The 18,605-nt window shown below is 41.0% G+C and overlaps 2 protein-coding genes and 1 pseudogene across 3 annotated transcripts in view; 2 read left to right on the top strand and 1 right to left on the bottom strand.

Annotated features, from left to right (window-relative positions):
- Positions 1 to 6,708, top strand: part of GPLD1 (glycosylphosphatidylinositol specific phospholipase D1) — a 57,076-nt gene extending 50,368 nt beyond the window's left edge. The window contains exons 23-26 of the mRNA XM_040249925.1: positions 12 to 38; positions 139 to 189; positions 2,835 to 2,923; positions 5,837 to 6,708. Of these exons, the coding sequence (XP_040105859.1) occupies positions 12 to 38; positions 139 to 189; positions 2,835 to 2,921 (165 nt within the window). The 3' untranslated portion in view covers positions 2,922 to 2,923; positions 5,837 to 6,708. The remainder of the gene's footprint in view (positions 1 to 11; positions 39 to 138; positions 190 to 2,834; positions 2,924 to 5,836) is intronic.
- A 136-nt stretch (positions 6,709 to 6,844) lies between these two features.
- MRS2 (magnesium transporter MRS2) overlaps positions 6,845 to 18,605 on the bottom strand; it is a 34,710-nt gene continuing 22,949 nt past the window's right edge. The window contains exons 8-11 of one of the 2 annotated variants that reach the window (XM_040249923.1): positions 16,878 to 17,030; positions 16,518 to 16,635; positions 8,381 to 8,494; positions 6,845 to 7,859 (exon numbers count right to left, since the gene is read on the bottom strand). In XM_040249923.1, coding sequence (XP_040105857.1) covers positions 7,749 to 7,859; positions 8,381 to 8,494; positions 16,518 to 16,635; positions 16,878 to 17,030 — 496 coding nt within the window. In that variant the 3' untranslated portion in view covers positions 6,845 to 7,748. The remainder of the gene's footprint in view (positions 7,860 to 8,380; positions 8,495 to 16,517; positions 16,636 to 16,877; positions 17,031 to 18,605) is intronic. The other variant, XM_040249924.1, reaches the window with a different exon arrangement.
- Positions 14,081 to 14,176, top strand: LOC120870672 (annotated as a pseudogene).

Genomic DNA, 18,605 nt, shown 5'->3' with positions numbered 1-18,605 from the left:
CACTCTTTCAGGCCCAATATGTACTAATTTCTCCTGAAGTAAGTATCTTCTAAAAAAAAAAAAAAGCCCTTTCCCTTATTTTAAGTTGATAAAATCATATGGTATGTTTTCCAAGGCCATTAACAGTGTGTTTCACAGGCAGGCTCAAGGTTTGGGAGCTCTGTGATCACTGTGAGGTCAAAGGAAAAGGTAAGTGCCAAGACTGTACAGCTTTGGTGTTCGAGTTTGTTCTAAGGCTGGGATTTGGGAGTGATCTCATTTTGCATGTATTTAGATTTTATTTGAAAAATAGGGACTCACAAAAAAGAAAACACACAATCCCATCAGTTTTTGGTGAAAGGTTCTCCTCACTACCCCTCCAATTTCATCCTCTCCAACAGGGGTTGGCAAATTACAACCTGCTGGCCAACTCTAGCTGGCTGCCTGTTTTTGTGTAATCCACAAACTAAAAATGATGGACATGTTTAAATGATTGGAAAAAATATTTTGTGACACAAGATATTTATAAGAATTCAAACTTCAGTGTCTCTAACAAGCTTTACTGGAATATAGATAGCCACGTTCATTCTTTTCTCTTCCTCTGCTGCTGCTTGTTGAGTTGCTCAGTCGTGTCCAACTCTTTGCGACCCCATGGACTGCAGTTACCTCTGCTGCTCTACCACAATTGCAGCTGACTGATGTCCCACAAAGCCTAAAATGTTATCTTGGTCCTTCACTGTAAAATTCTGCCAACCCTTGCCATATTGGCTAAGCATTGTTAATATATTTTGGTTCTTTAGGAATGAACCAAATACATACTAACAATATATTTGTTATATAATTGTTTCTTTTTGTATGACTTTAGAATAATTGTGCAAATATCTCTGCTGGCTAGATTCCTGGAAGACTACTAGGTCAAAGGGTATGCGCATTTTGAATTTTAATAGCCACGACACATTTAAAGGATTTTATCTTAAAACTCACAGCTGAACCACTGATTTCACTCATTTATTTAAGGACATGACATTGTACAGATCTGTGCTAGGCTACGAGAGAGAGACCATGTGTCTGCTCTTGAGGAAAATTAAGATTTTATTTAACACGTGGGAAGTTAAAAGGCAAACAAGTATAGTAATAAATGCTAACTGGAAGTGTGAACTGTTGTACAAAAGGCTAGAGAACCGTCATAAATTTTTGAGTATAGAACCGGGTCTGCAGGGCTTGGCAGGTGCTGTGGCTTAGACTTGTCAGCACTGTGGTGAAACTGCCCTCTACTGGCCAACAGTTCAAGTAGCCCTTTAACTCATTTATAGGCAAGCTTAACCACAACAAAAAAAACAAGAGATGGATTATAAACTTATAGGGGGCTTCTCAAAAGATATGTTTGCATTTTAAATTTTATTCACTTTCCAAGAATCAGACGTTACTAAGAACCCATGAACCGTATGCAAATAATGAACCATTGTTTATACCAACTGAAGGGGGTAGTGTAGATCATCTAAAAGAAATTTGATTCCTGTTTAACACTGCAAATTCACCTTCCTAATTATAGTCCACGAGTCAATATTAAAATCAACTTCACTTTCCCAACACATACGTGAGGCTGGGGGCCCTGAAGAACTTTTGAGTGTGAAGATAAATCAAAGGTTGTTTTAAAAAATGGACACAATCTGAGGATGATGAGTGGGTGGCCTCTTACCAAGACATGAGTAAAAGTTATGATTTTGAAGACTTCTCTCTTTCTCTGGGTGAGCATTAAGTAACCAACTAGAATTAGGAGGACCACTTACCTCTGTAGTATTGCCAGTGTGTTTCTGAAACCTCCAGTGGGGCTGCCTTCAGCCAGCCTGCCAGCCCTGGTGGAACAGTGTTGTCGACAAAGAAACCTGAGACATGGACCCTGCCCCCCAGGTGCTTAGAATCTAAGTGGGAAAATGAAACATGCCCATGAGACCACCCAGGCCCATTTATGATGACCCAAATCCAACGGCAGTCAGCGATCAGTGGGGATCGGCTGGGGGAGTCGGGGAAGGCCTTGCAGCACCCCTGGGGCCTGAGTGGATCTGGAAATCAGAGTAGGCTGACTGGGCAGAGAGGGCAAGAGCAGGGGAAGACTTGATTTTAGGAATGAAGATGGGTTTAACCAGGGAAACAGGAGGCAGCTTACGGCCAAACTACAGATCTAGTAAATGAGCAATTCCACAAGAGTTTACAGCTTTTTCCTTCTCCTCTTAATCGACACTGTGGTATTTAAAAAGATACACGCAAAGGGTTATGCACAGTGCCCGACACGTCTGGATTCCATTGGGAGGTTTCAAAATTAACTCAGTGAAAAACTTCACAGGTTTGGTTACTGTATGGTCACACTCTGCTCTACCCATCAGTCTGATCAGCCACACCTCACCTCATCAGCCATGGTCCACAAACACTCTTGGTAGTTTCAAAACTAAAATCCTCCTCCAAAAATGTTTAAAAACTTGTATAAGCTTTGAAGGCAACTTTGAAAGCAGCAGGGGCAGAGGAGGTGGTGTGAACACACTGACAAGGCCAGATGACTCCAGATCCGCCGTCTACGCTGCACCACAGCTAGGATGCTGAACAGAAGCACACAGATGCACTTTTCCCTTGTGTACCTGAGAAGGAACTAGCGGGAACTTCCTCCTCAGCTGTGGTTTTCTGAACCTACAGAGCTGAGAAAGAGGGTATTTAAACCCAGGGAAAGAGGCATTTAAGCTCAAGCCCTTGTGTCTGGCCAATGTCTAGCTTTATTCTAGCTCAGAGCATAACATGATGCCTGAACTACAGCAGGAACGCGACACAGCTTGTGAATGAATCCTGTTTTGTGTCTCCTACAGAATCAAGTCGTCATTGCAGCTGGAAGGAGTTCTCTGGGAGCCCGACTCTCTGGGGTGCTTCACATCTATAGCCTTGGCCAAGATTAAAGGTTTCACTCCATTTTCCTCACCTGTCCCCCTCTCTCATGCTGAGTCATCTTCCGGGTGAGCGTTCTGGGGGACAAACTGGTGTATCCAGAGGAGCCCTGGTAGACCTTACAACAGGTGGGGGCTCCTGGGGGTGGAGACACACACACAGGCTGGCTGCCTGCAGGCCGCAGTTAAGTGTTGACAGCATCCGAAGGATGTGAGAGTGGATGCTCTGGTTGTGTGTCCCTTTGCAAAGCTTGTTTCCTGTGCACCTGAACTTAATTCCTAACTGGCTTCCTGTGCTCAGACCTGCTGCACAACCCGTTTCCTCTTCCATTTGAGCACCTGTGACTTTCTGATGCCTTGAAAGGCCTGTCTCTAGTTATCTTAGGAAAAGCTCTGTAGCACAATTCTTGCTAAAAATGTCCTCTTAAAACTGGTGACCCATTCCAGAGTGAAACAGAAAGCACAGCACACAGGAAAAAAAGCATGAGAAAGAGAACGAGGAGAAAAGTATGGGCGGTGAGGCATGACCTCACAACTCCAAAATCATGTTGTAAATGATGTGGTCCTTTCTTACAAGGACTGCTGTATTTTCAGTTTCATACAGAGAAGGACATATATGAAAAGTAGAATGTCACCTGACTGTGCCCTCAGATGCTTTTGGAGAAATGACTGTGCTAACAGCCAATGCACCCAGTGATCTTCTGCTAATCTGAAGTCATCTCAGGAAGCCTCAGGCAGCGGGAGGCAGCCACAAGCCTCACGAACAGAACCAGAACAGGAAGGAGAGAGCTTTGTCTTGAGCTGAAGGTGACCGTGCAGGACCAAGAGGAGTGAGGCAGGCTTGGCCTCCCTGCTTCCTGGGCTGGTCTCAGTGGAGCAGGCCTCATCTGCCAGGCCTGGAGGGTGGCCTGTTTAGGGGAAAGGAATGGACCACAGGATTTCAGCTTCACTAAAAATCTGCAGGCACTGTTATCCGTAAACTGGAACTAGTTGATTCTCTCCTGACACTAATGAAATGATACTAAAACCAGGAAAAAATTAAAATGACCAGAGCCCTTCTTAACTTAGCTTCTCTTGGGGCAGTAAAGAGACTGGTCAAAGGACACAGGGTTTCGGCTGAAGAGTAAAGTTGAATCCAAAATCAAAGGAAAAACCAGTAGAATTACAACTGTGAGGATATAGTGAGTGTGTATATAAGAGAACAGCAGCATAACCAGACTCATACCTAGACAGGACCTCTGGCTCACTCCCAGGACGTCTCATCTTTCTGAAAGAGGTATACTAGTTGCATGGTTCCCTATGGCACAGCACAAAGCACACACAAACACCATTTGCTTTTTGGTTAACAACTACTGGCTGCTCAACCTATTTGAAGAATTGTTTTTATTAAAGTTTATTTTTAGGGGACCAGAAACGCATTACTCATATTCCCTTATTCTGAGTGAAGACCAAACTGATGTTCAGTAAAGGCATGCTCTCGTACTGTGTCTCTTCATTTAGAAGGATGCCTACCTTCATCAGGCTGCTGCTAAACAAAGTGTTATGCTTTACTAAATGATTGGGCCAGTGTTTAAACATGATTATTCTTTACCCGAGGAGTTATATTTTTCTTAATGCCTAAACATAATAGCAACCAGCAAGAGGAGACGGTTACAATTTACTAAGTTAGAAGCAGATCTTCATATAAGATATTTAACCATGCTAACCCGTATCAAGAAGTTATATAAATTGTATCCTACTGCATATATGGAAAATATGTAAAAACCTGGCATACAGAAAAAAAAATCTAATATCCAACAGACTAATGTATTATCTTAACAAGTGGATTAAGTTTCCATTCTACACTAAATTAACTGTAATTCTAAGCACTGGTTCTGACTTCAGTTCAGTTGCTCAGTTCCAACTCATTGTGACCCCATGGACTGCAGCACACCAGGCCTCCCTGTCTATCACCAACTTCTGGAGTTTACTCAAACTCATGTCCATTGTGTCAGTGATGCCATCCAACCATCTCGTCCTCTGTCATCCCCTTCTCCTCCTGCCCTCAATCTCTCCCAGCATCAGGATCTTTTCAAATGAGTCAGCTCTTTGCATCAGGTGGCCAAAGTATTGGAGTTTCAGCTTCAGCATCAGTGCTTCCAACGAACACCCAGGATTGATCTCCTTTAGGATGGACTGGTTTGATCTCCTTGCAGTCCAAGGGACTCTCAAGAGTCTTCTCCAACACCACAGTTCAAAAGCATCAAGTGACGCTTTTGGATTGATTCTGACATACTTAATTAACTTTATAGGGTTTAAATCTCTCAGGAACACAAATCTGAACTTATGCAACAATTAAATTCAAAATTACCTTTATGATATCAGAACACATTTACATATTTGCAATTTTTGTCTATTACCTGTATATGCGAAGGCTGTCTTACAGGCTTCCAGACTGGAATTGATTTATGCCTTTGTATCACAGACCTAGAGAGATTTGAAGTGAGTTTGGGAATAAACTCAGGTCTCTGAATTCCCTATTCCATGCTCCAACTACATAACTATTACTAAAGTAATGACAGTAAATCTTGAATTTAAAGTGAGTTTAATATTTAATATTAATTTTCCAAAACATAAAGCTGTGTACAAATCATGGAATAACTCACCAAAATATATGGCTTTTTAATGATTATTTAGTGGTTATCAGTCTATCAAGAGTAAAGCAAATATTAATAGTATCTTAAAATGACACCTATTTTTGCTACACTTTCTTAGAGGTCTTACAATGACAACAGGTTAAGAATATCATTCTCTGTACATGTTAAAGAGGATGATTGCCTGCTTACTCATAACTGAATATTTGGTATTCTTTCACCTTATTTACAAATAATTTATATACTCTATTTAAATTCAATATTTAAAACTGAACTTTTTTCCTTTTGGCATAGGCTGTTTTATTATTTGATAGATAGCAGGCTGCTGCTTAAAGAGCTATCGCCAAAGCAGAGGCAGCCGACATTTAGAAATTAACTTGACTGAACCATGTTCATAACTATATAAACTATTAGTGCCCTCTCTACATCACACTTATGAGGTAGCTGCATTTATTCCCCTTTTACTGATGAGACACTGACTCAAAATTATTTTAGCCAAGCCCTCAAATGATGTTACTTAGCTAAGTAACATCAGAAAGAAAAGACCAAAATTCTATCCCGTACCTGACCTTAAACAAAATGTCATTTTGCCTCTTGGACTTCCAAGTTTTCATCACAGTTAAGTAATATTTATTAATATTACCTATTTTACAGTGGTAACCTGAAGATCAAAAACAACATAGTGCTCTGAGGTATACCAAAGAAGAGTGCCCTGTGAAATATAAATATTGTCAAAGATACTTTATCTTAGAAATCAAACAGATGTATGATGGTATTCACATTCCACAGCCACACCATAAGGCATGCTCCAAGACAAGCCCAGCATGTTTCATGCTCTAATGTCCTTTCATAACCACACATGGAAATGGGAAACTTCATTTGTTCTCCTTCAGATCAGCAACTGGAAAAAGCATTTTAATTCATTTTTACCCACCTGGTAAATGGATGCTATTTACTAATTTTGTAGTGCAAGAGCTGCTTCAGACTCTAGAATTGTCTATGTTACTTTTGGAGATAAATATAACTGTAATGTTCTACTATGTAACTTTTTAACCCCAGAAAATATAAAAAACATAGAAGATATCAGGTAGCATAGGTGCTTGAGACCTAGAAATATTAGCCATTTGTTTTAAACTCAACTCTGTGAAAACAAAAAGGTAACACAATTTAAAAATTTATCTACCAAAAAAAAAAAAAATTTATCTACCCTCTTGTTTTAGGAAGCCCACCAGTCAGCTTGGGTGGAGCCAAACAGATGAAAAATGTGCAGCCTAGTTAATCTTGCTACACATTTTCCTTTTTGGTGTGACATGTCTGTCCTAAAAACCAAGGAATGGTCAAAACAGCTATAAAACAGTAACAGAATGGAAATACTTTCAACTATTTCCAAAAGCTTTAATTACAGTCAAGCAAAGAAAGATAGTTTCACAGGCTGAGGAAGTAAAATTCTGAATAATTGGAATCTATACAAAGCTAATATTAACATCTCATTTCCTTTTTGTATTCCTTATGTAAAAACAGGGGCAGGGACTTCCTTGGCAGTGAAGAGCTTGAAATACCACACTTTCACTGCAGGGGGCATGGGAACTATGTTCCCACAGGAACTGGTTCCCCTGGTCAGGGAACTAAAAGCCTGCATACAGCCAAAAAGTGAAAGAAGAAAAAAAAGGCAGGGGTGGGACACAAATATAAGAAAATAACAGTTATGTCAAAGACTGATTTAAAGTTTGTTTTAAGGTTAATATATATTATGCTAGCTTTTTAGTCACCTGAGAGTCAGGAAATTCACAAGAACATGATTCCTTACAGTAAGAACTGTGGTTACCTAATCTCACAACTACGGGTTTGGCAAGTTTCCCGGCTTCATTTGGCATGAGGTTGCAGTTTTGTTAACATGTATAAATTAAATAAAATCAATACCACAATCTAATCCTGGATTAAGTTAATCTCTCCATGTCTTTCTTACATCTATAAAAACAGCCTTTTAAGTCTGTAGGAAATAGAATTTTGGCCTTTTACAAAGCAAGCACAAAAATACAATTAAGTTCTAGTACTATGACTGCCATAATATTTTTATCATCAGACATTATAATTTAAGTGTCAGTGATTTTCTTTCAAGTCTCTGACTCCATAAAATAATAAAAAAGATACTAGAATTTCCCTGTGACTACCATAAAAAAATAGTTCAGTTTCCATCAGGTTATTCCTAACGATTTGTTAGGATACCCCTGCTTGATCCAAGTCCATCCGGCCTGAAGCTGTGTTTCATTTCTAGCCTTCTGTTGGCCTGCAGTGTCTTCTTAGGTAAAGAGGCCATCTAAATGAAAGCAGAAAAAATTCACAATTTTAGTTGTGTGGGTTTAAAAAAAAAACCACCAGTAAAAACGATACATTAACCACTAAATGAGGGAAGGACTGCCAGCCATGTATCAATGTCCTGAGTACTTGCTCCAGGAGTATAAACTACAAGTAGAAGGCTATGAAAAAGAGATAAACTTCCTAACAGGATAAGTGTTGTCTACATTTCAATTTTGGTTATGACAAAACCTGCACCAAAATTACTAACAGCTGTCTAAATGTACAATGCCTGTCACAGCATCCCACCAAAATAAACTTCTAACTTACTCTGCCACTGCTTTCCACATAACATCTAATTCTCCTTTTAACTACATGAAGCAGGCGGCACTGACTTAAGTGGGAAAGCTGGGTGAGGCTTAAAGAAATTAAAAAACCTGCTCAGTGTCTCAAAGCCTGTGACAGCTTAAGCCCAGGCCGCAGGACTTCAGGTTGGGGACTGCAGCCCCTCTGCGGTACTGCGCCGAGTCTGACCCTTCATACCAGAGGAGGTAGGGGTGCTTCCAGCTGTCGTCCGAGGAATGACAGCAAGCGCCTCCAGATGAGGCCGCTTCCCATAAACATAATTCCTGTGATCAGCCAGAACACTCTATGGTCCTAGAAGAGAACACAGTCAATTTCAACCACAAAGGCTAGGTTCCTTTGTGATAAAATTTCCTGAACTTGTCATTGCCCAAGAATTTAAAAGGAATTTTCAAACTCTGTGCGGCTCTTTCCTATCGGAACTAAGAACAAGTGCCCTAACAGCACTCCGAGACCAAGAGTCAAACATAAACTGGAAGGAAAACACGATTTAAGAGAGTATTTTATGATCATCAATGAACCAGTATAACTGCTTTCACTCTGTGTTTCCTTCCAGTCTTTGTTTACATTCACACAGATTTTAATATCTAGGACATACAACTTAAAATTTTTGCTTATGGCCACCCTTGCTGAACTGTGAGGTATCCTGGCCTTACAGCACCTCAGAGTATTTTAAATTTTCAAGGAAAACACAAGTGTCATCTGTGCAACACGATGACAACTGCTACTCTTAAACCGTTTTTCATAACAGAAACTCTCATATAATAAAAGAAACTTTTGGTCTTGGATACTGTGAAACAACAGTTGTTGCTGTTCAGTCATGTCCAACTCTTTGCAACCCCATGGACTGTAGCCCACCAGGCTCCTCTGTCCATAGGATTTCCCAGGCAACAATACTGGAGTGGGTTGCCATTTCCTTCTCCAGGGAATCTTCCAACCCACGGATCAAACCTGCGTCTCCCACGTTGGCAGGCGGATTTTTTACCACTGAGCCACCAGGGAAGCCCCAAACACTAAAAGCATCATGAACCAAGAAAGTTTGGAAACCTCAAAGTTATAGTAAACATTTTCCCTGTCATTTTCTTTCTTTGTGGCCATGCAACATGGCCTGTAGGATCTTAGTTTCTCTGCCCAGATCTTGAACCGGGTCCTGGGCAGTGGAAGCTCAGAGTCATAACCACTGGACTGCCAAGAAATTCCCATGTCATTTTCAAAATTGTATTTTTTGCAGTGCTGTGCTTTCAAGTTCATGTGTGAATATACAGAATCACAGAATTTAATCTCCCACATGTTAGGAGCCTCAGCTATAGAAATGCCATTATTTATTATCAACAATGGCTTGGTCTCCAATGATTGGGAGCCCAGTTTCCTCCAAGATAGCCATTGCATAAATGACCAATAACCACTGATGGAAATTCAAGCCATATATGATGCAGAAATCTGCTTCCTTTTAACATGAAATTAGATGTTAGACATCATTTATCAAGAAGACAAGTGCTCATGTCAGTTAACTGCCTGGATGAATACATTTCCAGTTATTCTAAAAAAGACCCTAATTTATTAAATAAAAATTATGTTCAAATAAGATTTAGCATACCCAGATTACTGTTCTTTCCTGTAGACTTGTTCTGTAATGCTCTATAAATGAAGTCTGGGATTGCTAAAATATGATGAACTTGAGAGGTAAGCAAGTTAAAAATTCCATGTGTCATTAAAACATACACAGAGCAGAGTGTGAGACCTCTAGGAAATTAAGGGAGGGGAATGTGTCTGAAAGTTGGATTTTCAATGTCCCCCCACCCCATTGCTTTGGGTATTCCCTATAGTATTATGGCACGCTTAAGTACCTATGTTTTGAGCTCTTCATCTCCACCGTCTAGCCTATCTACTCCTTAGAAATAAGACACCTACAGCATCCTGGTATGCCAAAGGCTACTAAAAAAGCCCTAAACTGATGGGGACATGTCAAAAGTACTTAGAAGATGGCATGAAAGGAACAATTTGAATATCAAGATAAATAATGAGGGCAGTGTGACAGATTGTAACTCACTGATTAAATAAGATCCCATGAGTCCATACTGACACAAATGAATAAATAATTGGGAGAGAAGGAAGGCTCTGACAAAGAACAAAAGTAGGAAGAATGATGGAATTAGCAATGACCATGTGATAATCATCCCTGTATTACCTGATTCAGGGATGAAGCATTTTTTGGATCAACAGCAGATACTAAAAATAGAGGGTGCAAATATTAAAGAAATGCACAAAACTATAATTAGGTGCCATCCTGCACTGGTCAGAATGGCCACATTAAAAACTGTACAATTAACAAATGCTGGACAGGGTGTGGAGAAAAGGGAACCCTCCTACACTGCTGGAGGAGTGTAAGCTGGTGCAGCCTCTACGGAAATCAGGAGGGCAGTTTCTTAAAAACTGAAAGCAGAACTGCCGTATGATGCAGAAATCCCACTCTGTGGCAGACAGCCAGAGAAAACCATGATCCAGAAAGACACATGCACCCCAGCGTCCACTGCAGCGCTACTCATGACAGCCACAAGACACGAAAACAGGCCGAGTGTCCACGCACCCGTGACTGGACAAAGACGTGGCGCCTACATACAGTGGAGTACTCCTCAACCACAAAAAGAGTGAAATAACGCCACCTGCAGCAACACAGATGGACCCAGAGATTACCACACTAAGTCAGAAAGAAAAAGACACAATGTCACTGACGTGTGGACTCTGAACTATGACACAAATGAGCCTGTCTACAAAACACGGAGAACAGGCTTGCGGTTGCCAGGGGGCTTGGGGGAGAGAGGCAGTGGGAGTTTCGGGCTAGCAGATGTAAACTATTATATACAGAACGTATAACGAGGGTCCACTGTACAGCACAGAAAACTGCATTCAATAGCCTATTACAAACCACAATGGAAAAGAATATTAAAAAATGTATTATATGGATAACTGAATCACTTTGCTACAGAGCAGAAATTAACACAATCAACTATATTTAATAGTAATAAAAAAAAAACCTAGAGGGTGCAAATTTGATGAACGGCAGCGTTCTTAGAAGATACTTAATTCCACAGAGAAAGTAACTTCATAGGACGGAAAATTAGCAGACACCACCTTAACCAAATGATCAGAGCTAGTATCACCAGTAATGAGACAAACTGACATCAAGGGTCTCCTGATGGGATTCAATGTGAAGAACACTGACAAAAATGTGTCACAATCAGAATCTAGTAATGAAGAGTAACCAAGAGCCAAACAACTGACCTACATTCTTTGTAAGCATCAAGGCCATGAAGACAAAGTTTGAAAAACTGGCCTAGATTAAAGGAACCTAAGGAGACACAATAACTATTAATACACGCAACACACGATTTAAGATTTTCTATGAGGTAAAGGGCTCTACTGTGCTAAGCGGTGAAACCTGACCAGGGTCCACAGATCAGAAAAACAGTGTTGTTTCAGTGCTCTTTTCTGATTTTCACAAGTGAGCTGTGGTTATATAAGAGAATGTCAGTGTTTTTAGAAACTATATACTGAAATATCTAGACATCGGGAGTTTCATATTTGTTGTTTATTCTCAAATGATTTAGGAAAAAGTATATATATATATACTGACAGAATGATAAATATGACAAAATGTTGCTGTTTGAAGAATCTGGGTAAAGGCTGTATGGGAATTCTTTTACTATGCTTGAAATAGTTTGATATTATCTTAAAAAAGAAACTATCAGAAAGGAATTTCTAAAAATTCTTTTAAAAAATTAACAACAACAACAACAACAGGCATTTAGAAAAAAATATTAGAGTGAGTATAATATGGAGATAGCCTGCAGAAAGAGCATGTACATAAACGAAATGATCTGGGAGAAAGACAGGAACTTGTACAGAGTTACACAGTCACGAGCTGGGAAACTGGCAAGGTCTTCGGAAGGACCTTCTGAGGATGTCCAGGGCTGGTTTATGTCGCACAAGATAGTTTGGTAACTATGGACTTTTTGTTAGATTTGGGCTTAAAAGCCTCTAAGAGATTCCCATCACACTTAGAATAAGCCTGAACCCTTACCAAGCTCCAAATCAACATGCTCTCCCTCTTCTGTCCTTCTGACCTCTCACCACCATTTTCCTTCCACTTGACACCCCTTCTCTGACCACTCTGGCCTTCCTGCTGCCCCTTCAACAAGCTCGGTGCACCCTTGCCTCAGTCTTCACATGTGTGGTTCCCTCTGCTTAGACCACCCTTTCTCCCAGGTCATTCCACGTTCTCTTTTTATTCAGGCTCTGCTCCAAGGTCACCTTCACAACCACGCTCTCTCTACAATGCCCCTTGTCTCTCCTCCTGCTAACAGTCTCTCTCCCTCTACCTAGCTTTAATTTTCTTTATGCTTCAGTTCAGTTCAGTCACTCAGTCATGTTTGACTCTTTGTGACCTCGTGGACTGTAGCACGCCAGGCCTCCCTGTCCATCACCAACTCCTGGAACTTGCTCAAACTCATGTCCATTGAGTTGGTGATGTCATCCAACCATCTCATCCTGTTGTCCCCTTCTCCTCCTGCCTTCACTCTTTTCTAGCATCAGCGTCTTTTCCAAAGAGTCAGTTCTTTGCATCAGATGGCCAAAGTATTGGCCAAAGCACCAGTCCTTCCAATGAATATTCAGGACTGATTTCCTTTAGAAAATTTTCTTTATGGTACTTATCGCCTAACCTACCACGGATCTGTTTCTTCTCTCTCCCCAACTGAAACAGACTCCATAAGCGCAGGGATTCACTGCTATACCCCCACAGCTAAAAGCAGTGTTTAGTGTGTAACAGGCACCAAACATTGTATCTGTAAGATGAATGAATCAATGTACTGAACTGACTTTCCTTTCACATCTTATAAGGAGGTGACAAACACTGCTGCAGGGAGCTTATGATCTTTTTCAGGTGTGTGTGAGTGAAAGTTGTTCAGTAGAGTCCATGGAATTCTCAAGGCCAGAATACTGAAGTTGGTAGCCGTTCCCTTCTCCAGGGGATCTTCCCAACCCAGGGATCAAACCCAGGTCTCCTGCACTGCAGGCAGATTCTTTACCAGTTGAGCCACCTATGATCTTTTGCAGACAAGCAATTCCAAGTCTGAGGATCATGGCAAAGGGAAGTGTAGGATTATTTTGGCATAAATAACTAGAAGAGTAATTTTACTCAGGTGGGTTGGGGGTGCAGTCAGTGAAGAGTCTCCTTGGAAATAACACAACAGTTGAAATCTGGGAGAGAAATAGACATTAACTAGGCAAAAAAAAAAAGAGGGGCTTCCCTGGTGGCTCAGTGGTAAAGAATCCTCCTGCCAATGTGGAAGATGCAAGTTCAGTCCCTGGGTCAGGAAGATCCCCTGGAGAAGGAAATGGCAATCCACACCAGTATTCTTGTCTGCGAAATTCCATGGACAGAGGAGCCTGGTAGGCTACAATCCATGGGGTTGCAAAAAAGTCGAACATGACTTAGCAACTACAGACCAGACCAGGCAAAAACAGGTGGGAGGTAAGAAGAGATGTGTGGAAGCAGTGTGAAAATACTGATGGATCAACGGACAGTGAGGACAAGATGGCTGCAGACAAGATGGGGATGTGGGCACAGCAGGCCAGGAAAGCCTTACAGGCCAGGGAGTTTCTATCTTAAGGGCCATCAATACCACGCCCCCCGCACCCGAACAGTTTTACACAGAAGAGTGACCATTAGAACTGCTTCTTTTAAAGACCACTTTTTAAAAGGGACCGCTTTAAAACAGACATAGAGAACACACCTGTTAATCAGGACACAGAATTCAGCACCAGAGTGTGCCTACTGAACGCAAATGCAAATTCATTTCTAAAGAAATCTCACAGTAGGTGCTCACCACATACACTAAAACTGGAACAATAGAGAGATTAGCATGGCCCCTGTGCAAGGATAACATGCAGCTTCGTGAAGCATTCCATATTTTTCTAAAACAGAAATATAGACCAATGGAACAAGATAGAAAGCCCAGAAATAAACCCATGCACCTATGGGTACCTTATTTCTGACAGAGGAGGCAAGAATACACAATGGGCCAAAGATAGCCTCTTTAATAAATGGTGCTGGGAAAACTGGACAGCTAAATGGAAAAGAATGAAATCAGAACACTTCTTAACACCATACACAAAGATAAACTCAAAATGGAGTAAAGACCAGAAACTATAAAACTCTTAGAGGAAAACATAGGCAGAACATTCTATGGCATAAATCAAAGCAAGATCCTCTGTGACCTACCTCCTAGAGTAATGGAAATAAAAACAAAAGTAAACAAGTGGGACCTGATGAAACTTAAAAGCTTTTCCACAGCAAAGGAAGCTATAAGCAAGGTGAAAAGACAACCCTCAGAATGGGAGAAAATAATAGCAAATGAAACAACTGACAAAGGATTAATTTTCAAAATATACAAGCAGCTCATACAACTCAATATCAGAAAAACAAACCAATAAAAAAGTGGGAAAAAGACCTAAACAGACATTTCTCCAGATAACATACAGATGGCTAACAAACACATGAAAAGATGCTCAACATTGCTCACTGTTAGAGAAATGCAAATCACAACTACAGTGAGATATCACCTCACACTGGCCAGAATGGCCATCATCAAAAAGTCCACAAACAATAAATGCTGGAGAGGGTGTGCAGAAAAGGGAACACTCTTGCACTGTTCGGGGGGAACGTAAACTGACACAGCCACTATGGAAGACGACACGGAGATTCCTTACAAACCTAGAATAAAACCACCATATGACCCAGCAATCCCACTCCTAGGCATATACCCTGAGGAAACCAAAACTGAACAAGACACACGTACCCCAATGTTCACTGCAGCACTATTTACAATAGCTAGAACATGAAAGCAACCTAGATGTCCACTGACAGATGAATGGATAAAGAAGTTATAGTACATATACACAACGGAACATTACTCAGCCATAAAAAGGAATGCATTTGAGTCAGTTCTGATGAGGTGGATGAATCTAGAACCTATTATACAGAGTGAAGTAAGTCAGAAAGATAAATACCGTATTCTAAAGCATATGTATGGAATCCAGACAAATATTACTGAAGAATTTATTTACAGGGGAACAACAGAGAAACAGACATTAGGAATAGACTGATGGACATGGGGAGAGGGGAGGAGAGGGTGAGATGTATGGAGAGAGTAACATGGAAACTTACATTACCATATGTGAAATAGATAGCCAATGGGAATTAGCTGTATCTCTCAGGAAACTCAAACAGGGATTCTGTATCAAACTAGAGGGGTGGGATGGGGAGGGAGGTTCAAAAAGGAGGGAATATATGTATACTCATGGCTGATTCATGTTGAGGTTTGACAGAAAACAACAAAATTCTGTAAAGCAATTATCCTTCAATTAAAAAAAAAAAAAAAATCTCACGGTAGGACATCTTCTCAAAGTACAAGGCTACAAGGACATGAAAACTCTGCCAGTCAGTGTTAAATATGGAGCAAAGTGAAAGATGCAAGTCTTGGAGTCTAAAACCTAGTTTTGTTGTTTCCTAGCTCTGTGCTCTTGGGCAAATTATATTTTCTGAGCCTGTTTTTCTAACTATAAAAAACAGCAGGGAAAATACATTCGTTTTCAGACTTCTGATGACTGAATCAAAGCATGCAACTGCATGGCACATTGCCTGACACATAAGTAAAAAAACAATCCCTCAGTAACACTGCCTCAGTGTAATACTGTTGTCACATCTCTCCCACGTGTAGTCATCTGTTAGGAAACATAAGGTAGTCCCAACCTGCCCTATGTGACAGTTTGCTGAATCCCAGCACAGGCTCTGGTCTGTTCAAACCTAGGCCATTCTACATTACAGGGTCTAACAATATTGTCTGAATTTCAAATGATTTACAGTACATATTTTATTCCAATAAGCAACTATACAGGTTAGAACTTTCTTTTTAAAATCCATTAAAGTAGTCCAGGGGTTAAGAATCCACTGTGCAATGCAGGAGACGTGGGTTCAATCCCTGGTCCAGGAACTAAGATCCCACATGACTTGGAGCAACTAAGCCTGTGTGTCTCAGTTACTGAGTTGATGCACTCTGGAGCCTCCAAGTCACAACTAGAGAGTCCCTGCACTACGACGGAAGATCCAGCATGACAAAACTGAAGATTTCGAGTGCCACAGCTAAAAACCGACTGAGTGAAGTAAACAATGAAACCAAAATAAAATCCATGAAAAAGAAATGATCTTCAAAACATTAAAAACCATCCCTAGATTATTGAAATAATACATTCTCACCTCCTCAAGGGAAGATTCCAAATTCATTCCGAAAGCAACTCCCATTAGTCCAAAGAGTGAAAGGGAGAAGGTTCCCATGGTCAACTGTAGGTTCAACCTCATCATCACATTACGGTGGCTGGGGAGGAGAACAACTGCTTAGATCAGAAGGGCCCACCAACCGAGCACAGCAAATTCACTACTAAAGGTCACATGGGCTAAACATACACCTTAAAGACACTCCCATGTAGTAGTTATAAATGATAATGATGGGATAATTCTTTCCAAAATGGAAGAACAAAGCTAGCCTTAAACACTTCATTACTGTGCAATAAATACTTTATTAAAAAATATGGATAGTTTTCTACGACACCGTCTTACCTGTCCAGATTGATGAATATGATACTCTGTGAATCATCGATCAGTGCCCTGAGTTCCCGAGCTGCGTTGGAAAGATCCTCAGCTAATCGGTAGTAGTTTTCCAACAGCAACTCCATCTCCTCTGCATGGTCAATCCCAGCGCTGCTCTTTTCACTTTAATTAAAAGAGTTCACATAACTAACATGCCCCCGATACATGTGTTATACATTTAGTACCACAAAGCTTCCTGAATTAGTATACAATATTCAGTTATCCTCCGCTCCTGTGGCTCCTGGGTGGAGGATTGGCCCCAGGGTGGCCAGTGGCAGCAGAGAGGCCAGGGAGCCCTCTGCTCCTGGGCATCCTCCAATATCGATCAGCTCCAGGCTTCCCTGGACCCCTTCCCAGCAACTCCAGCAGGGCCTTTGCGCAGGTCCCCAGGTGGTATGCTGACCAACACCCAGCAGCCAGTGAAGGTTTACACACTCAAGAGGACCAGCAGTGGGACAACCAGGGCGCCAGGCTATGTGGAACAGATGGAGGGCACGTCCTTGCTAGTTGCTGCTAAGTCACTTCAGTCACCAGGTTAGGGCCTGACAAAACATGGTCCACTGGAGGAGGGAACGGCACACTACTTTAGTATGCATGCAGTGAGAATCCCATGAACAGTATAAAAAGGCAAAAAGATAGGACATTGAAAGATGAGCCCCCCCTGGGCAGTAGGTGTCTAATATGCCACTGGGGAAGAGCAGAGACTTAGCTCCAGAAAGAATGAAGAGGCTGAACCAAAGCAGAAATGATGCCCAGTTGTGTCTGGTGGTGTAAATGTCTGAAGCTATAAAAAACAATATTGCATAGGAACCTGGAATGTTAGGTTCATGAAGCATGGTAAATTGGATATGGCCAAACAGGAGATGGCAAAAGTGAACAACAACATTTTAGCAATCACTGGACTAAAATGGACAGGAAAGGGTAAATTTAATTCAGATGGTCCTAGATTACAAAATGAAGCTGGGCAAAGGCTAACAGCTTTGCCAAGAGAATGAACTGGTCATAGCAAACACCCCCCTCCAACAACACAAAAGACAACTCAACACATGGACATCACCAGATGGTCAATACTGAAATCAGACTGATTTATTCTTTGCAGCCAAAGATAAAGAAACTATACAGTCAGCAACAACAAGACCTGGAATTGACTGTGGCTCAGATAATCAACTAATTCAGGCTCAAACTGAAGTAGGGAAAACCACTAGGCCTTTCAGGTATGACCTAAATCAAATCCCTTATGATTATACAGTGGAAGTGACGAATAGATTCAAGGGATTAGATCTGGTAGACAGAGTGCCTGAAGAATTATGGACAAAGAAAGGTTCATGAATCTATACAGGACCTAGAGACCAAAACCATCCCAAAGAAAAATGCAAGAAGGCATAGTGGTTTCTGAGAAGGCATTACAAATAGCTGAGAAAAGAAAAGAAGCAAAAGGAAAAGGAGAAAACGGAAAGATTTAGCCAACTGAATGCAGAGTTCCAGAGAATATCGAGAGATAGAAAGCCTTCTTAAGTGAACAGTGCAAAGAAACAGAGGGAAAAAAAAGAATGGGAAAGACTAGAGATCTCTTCAAGAAAATTAGAGATACCAGGGAACATTTCATGCAAAGATGGGCACAATAAAGCACAGAAATGGAAAGGACCCAAAAGAAGCAGCACAGATTAAGAAGAGATAGCAACAAACCACAGAAGAACC

The sequence above is a fragment of the Oryx dammah genome, unplaced genomic scaffold, assembly GCF_014754425.2.
Source record: "Oryx dammah isolate SB20612 unplaced genomic scaffold, SCBI_Odam_1.1 HiC_scaffold_11, whole genome shotgun sequence".
In the NCBI taxonomy this organism is placed as follows: domain Eukaryota; kingdom Metazoa; phylum Chordata; class Mammalia; order Artiodactyla; family Bovidae; genus Oryx; species Oryx dammah.
The sequence above is the reverse complement of the archived record's forward strand: the minus strand, read 5'-3'. Positions and strand labels throughout refer to the sequence as shown.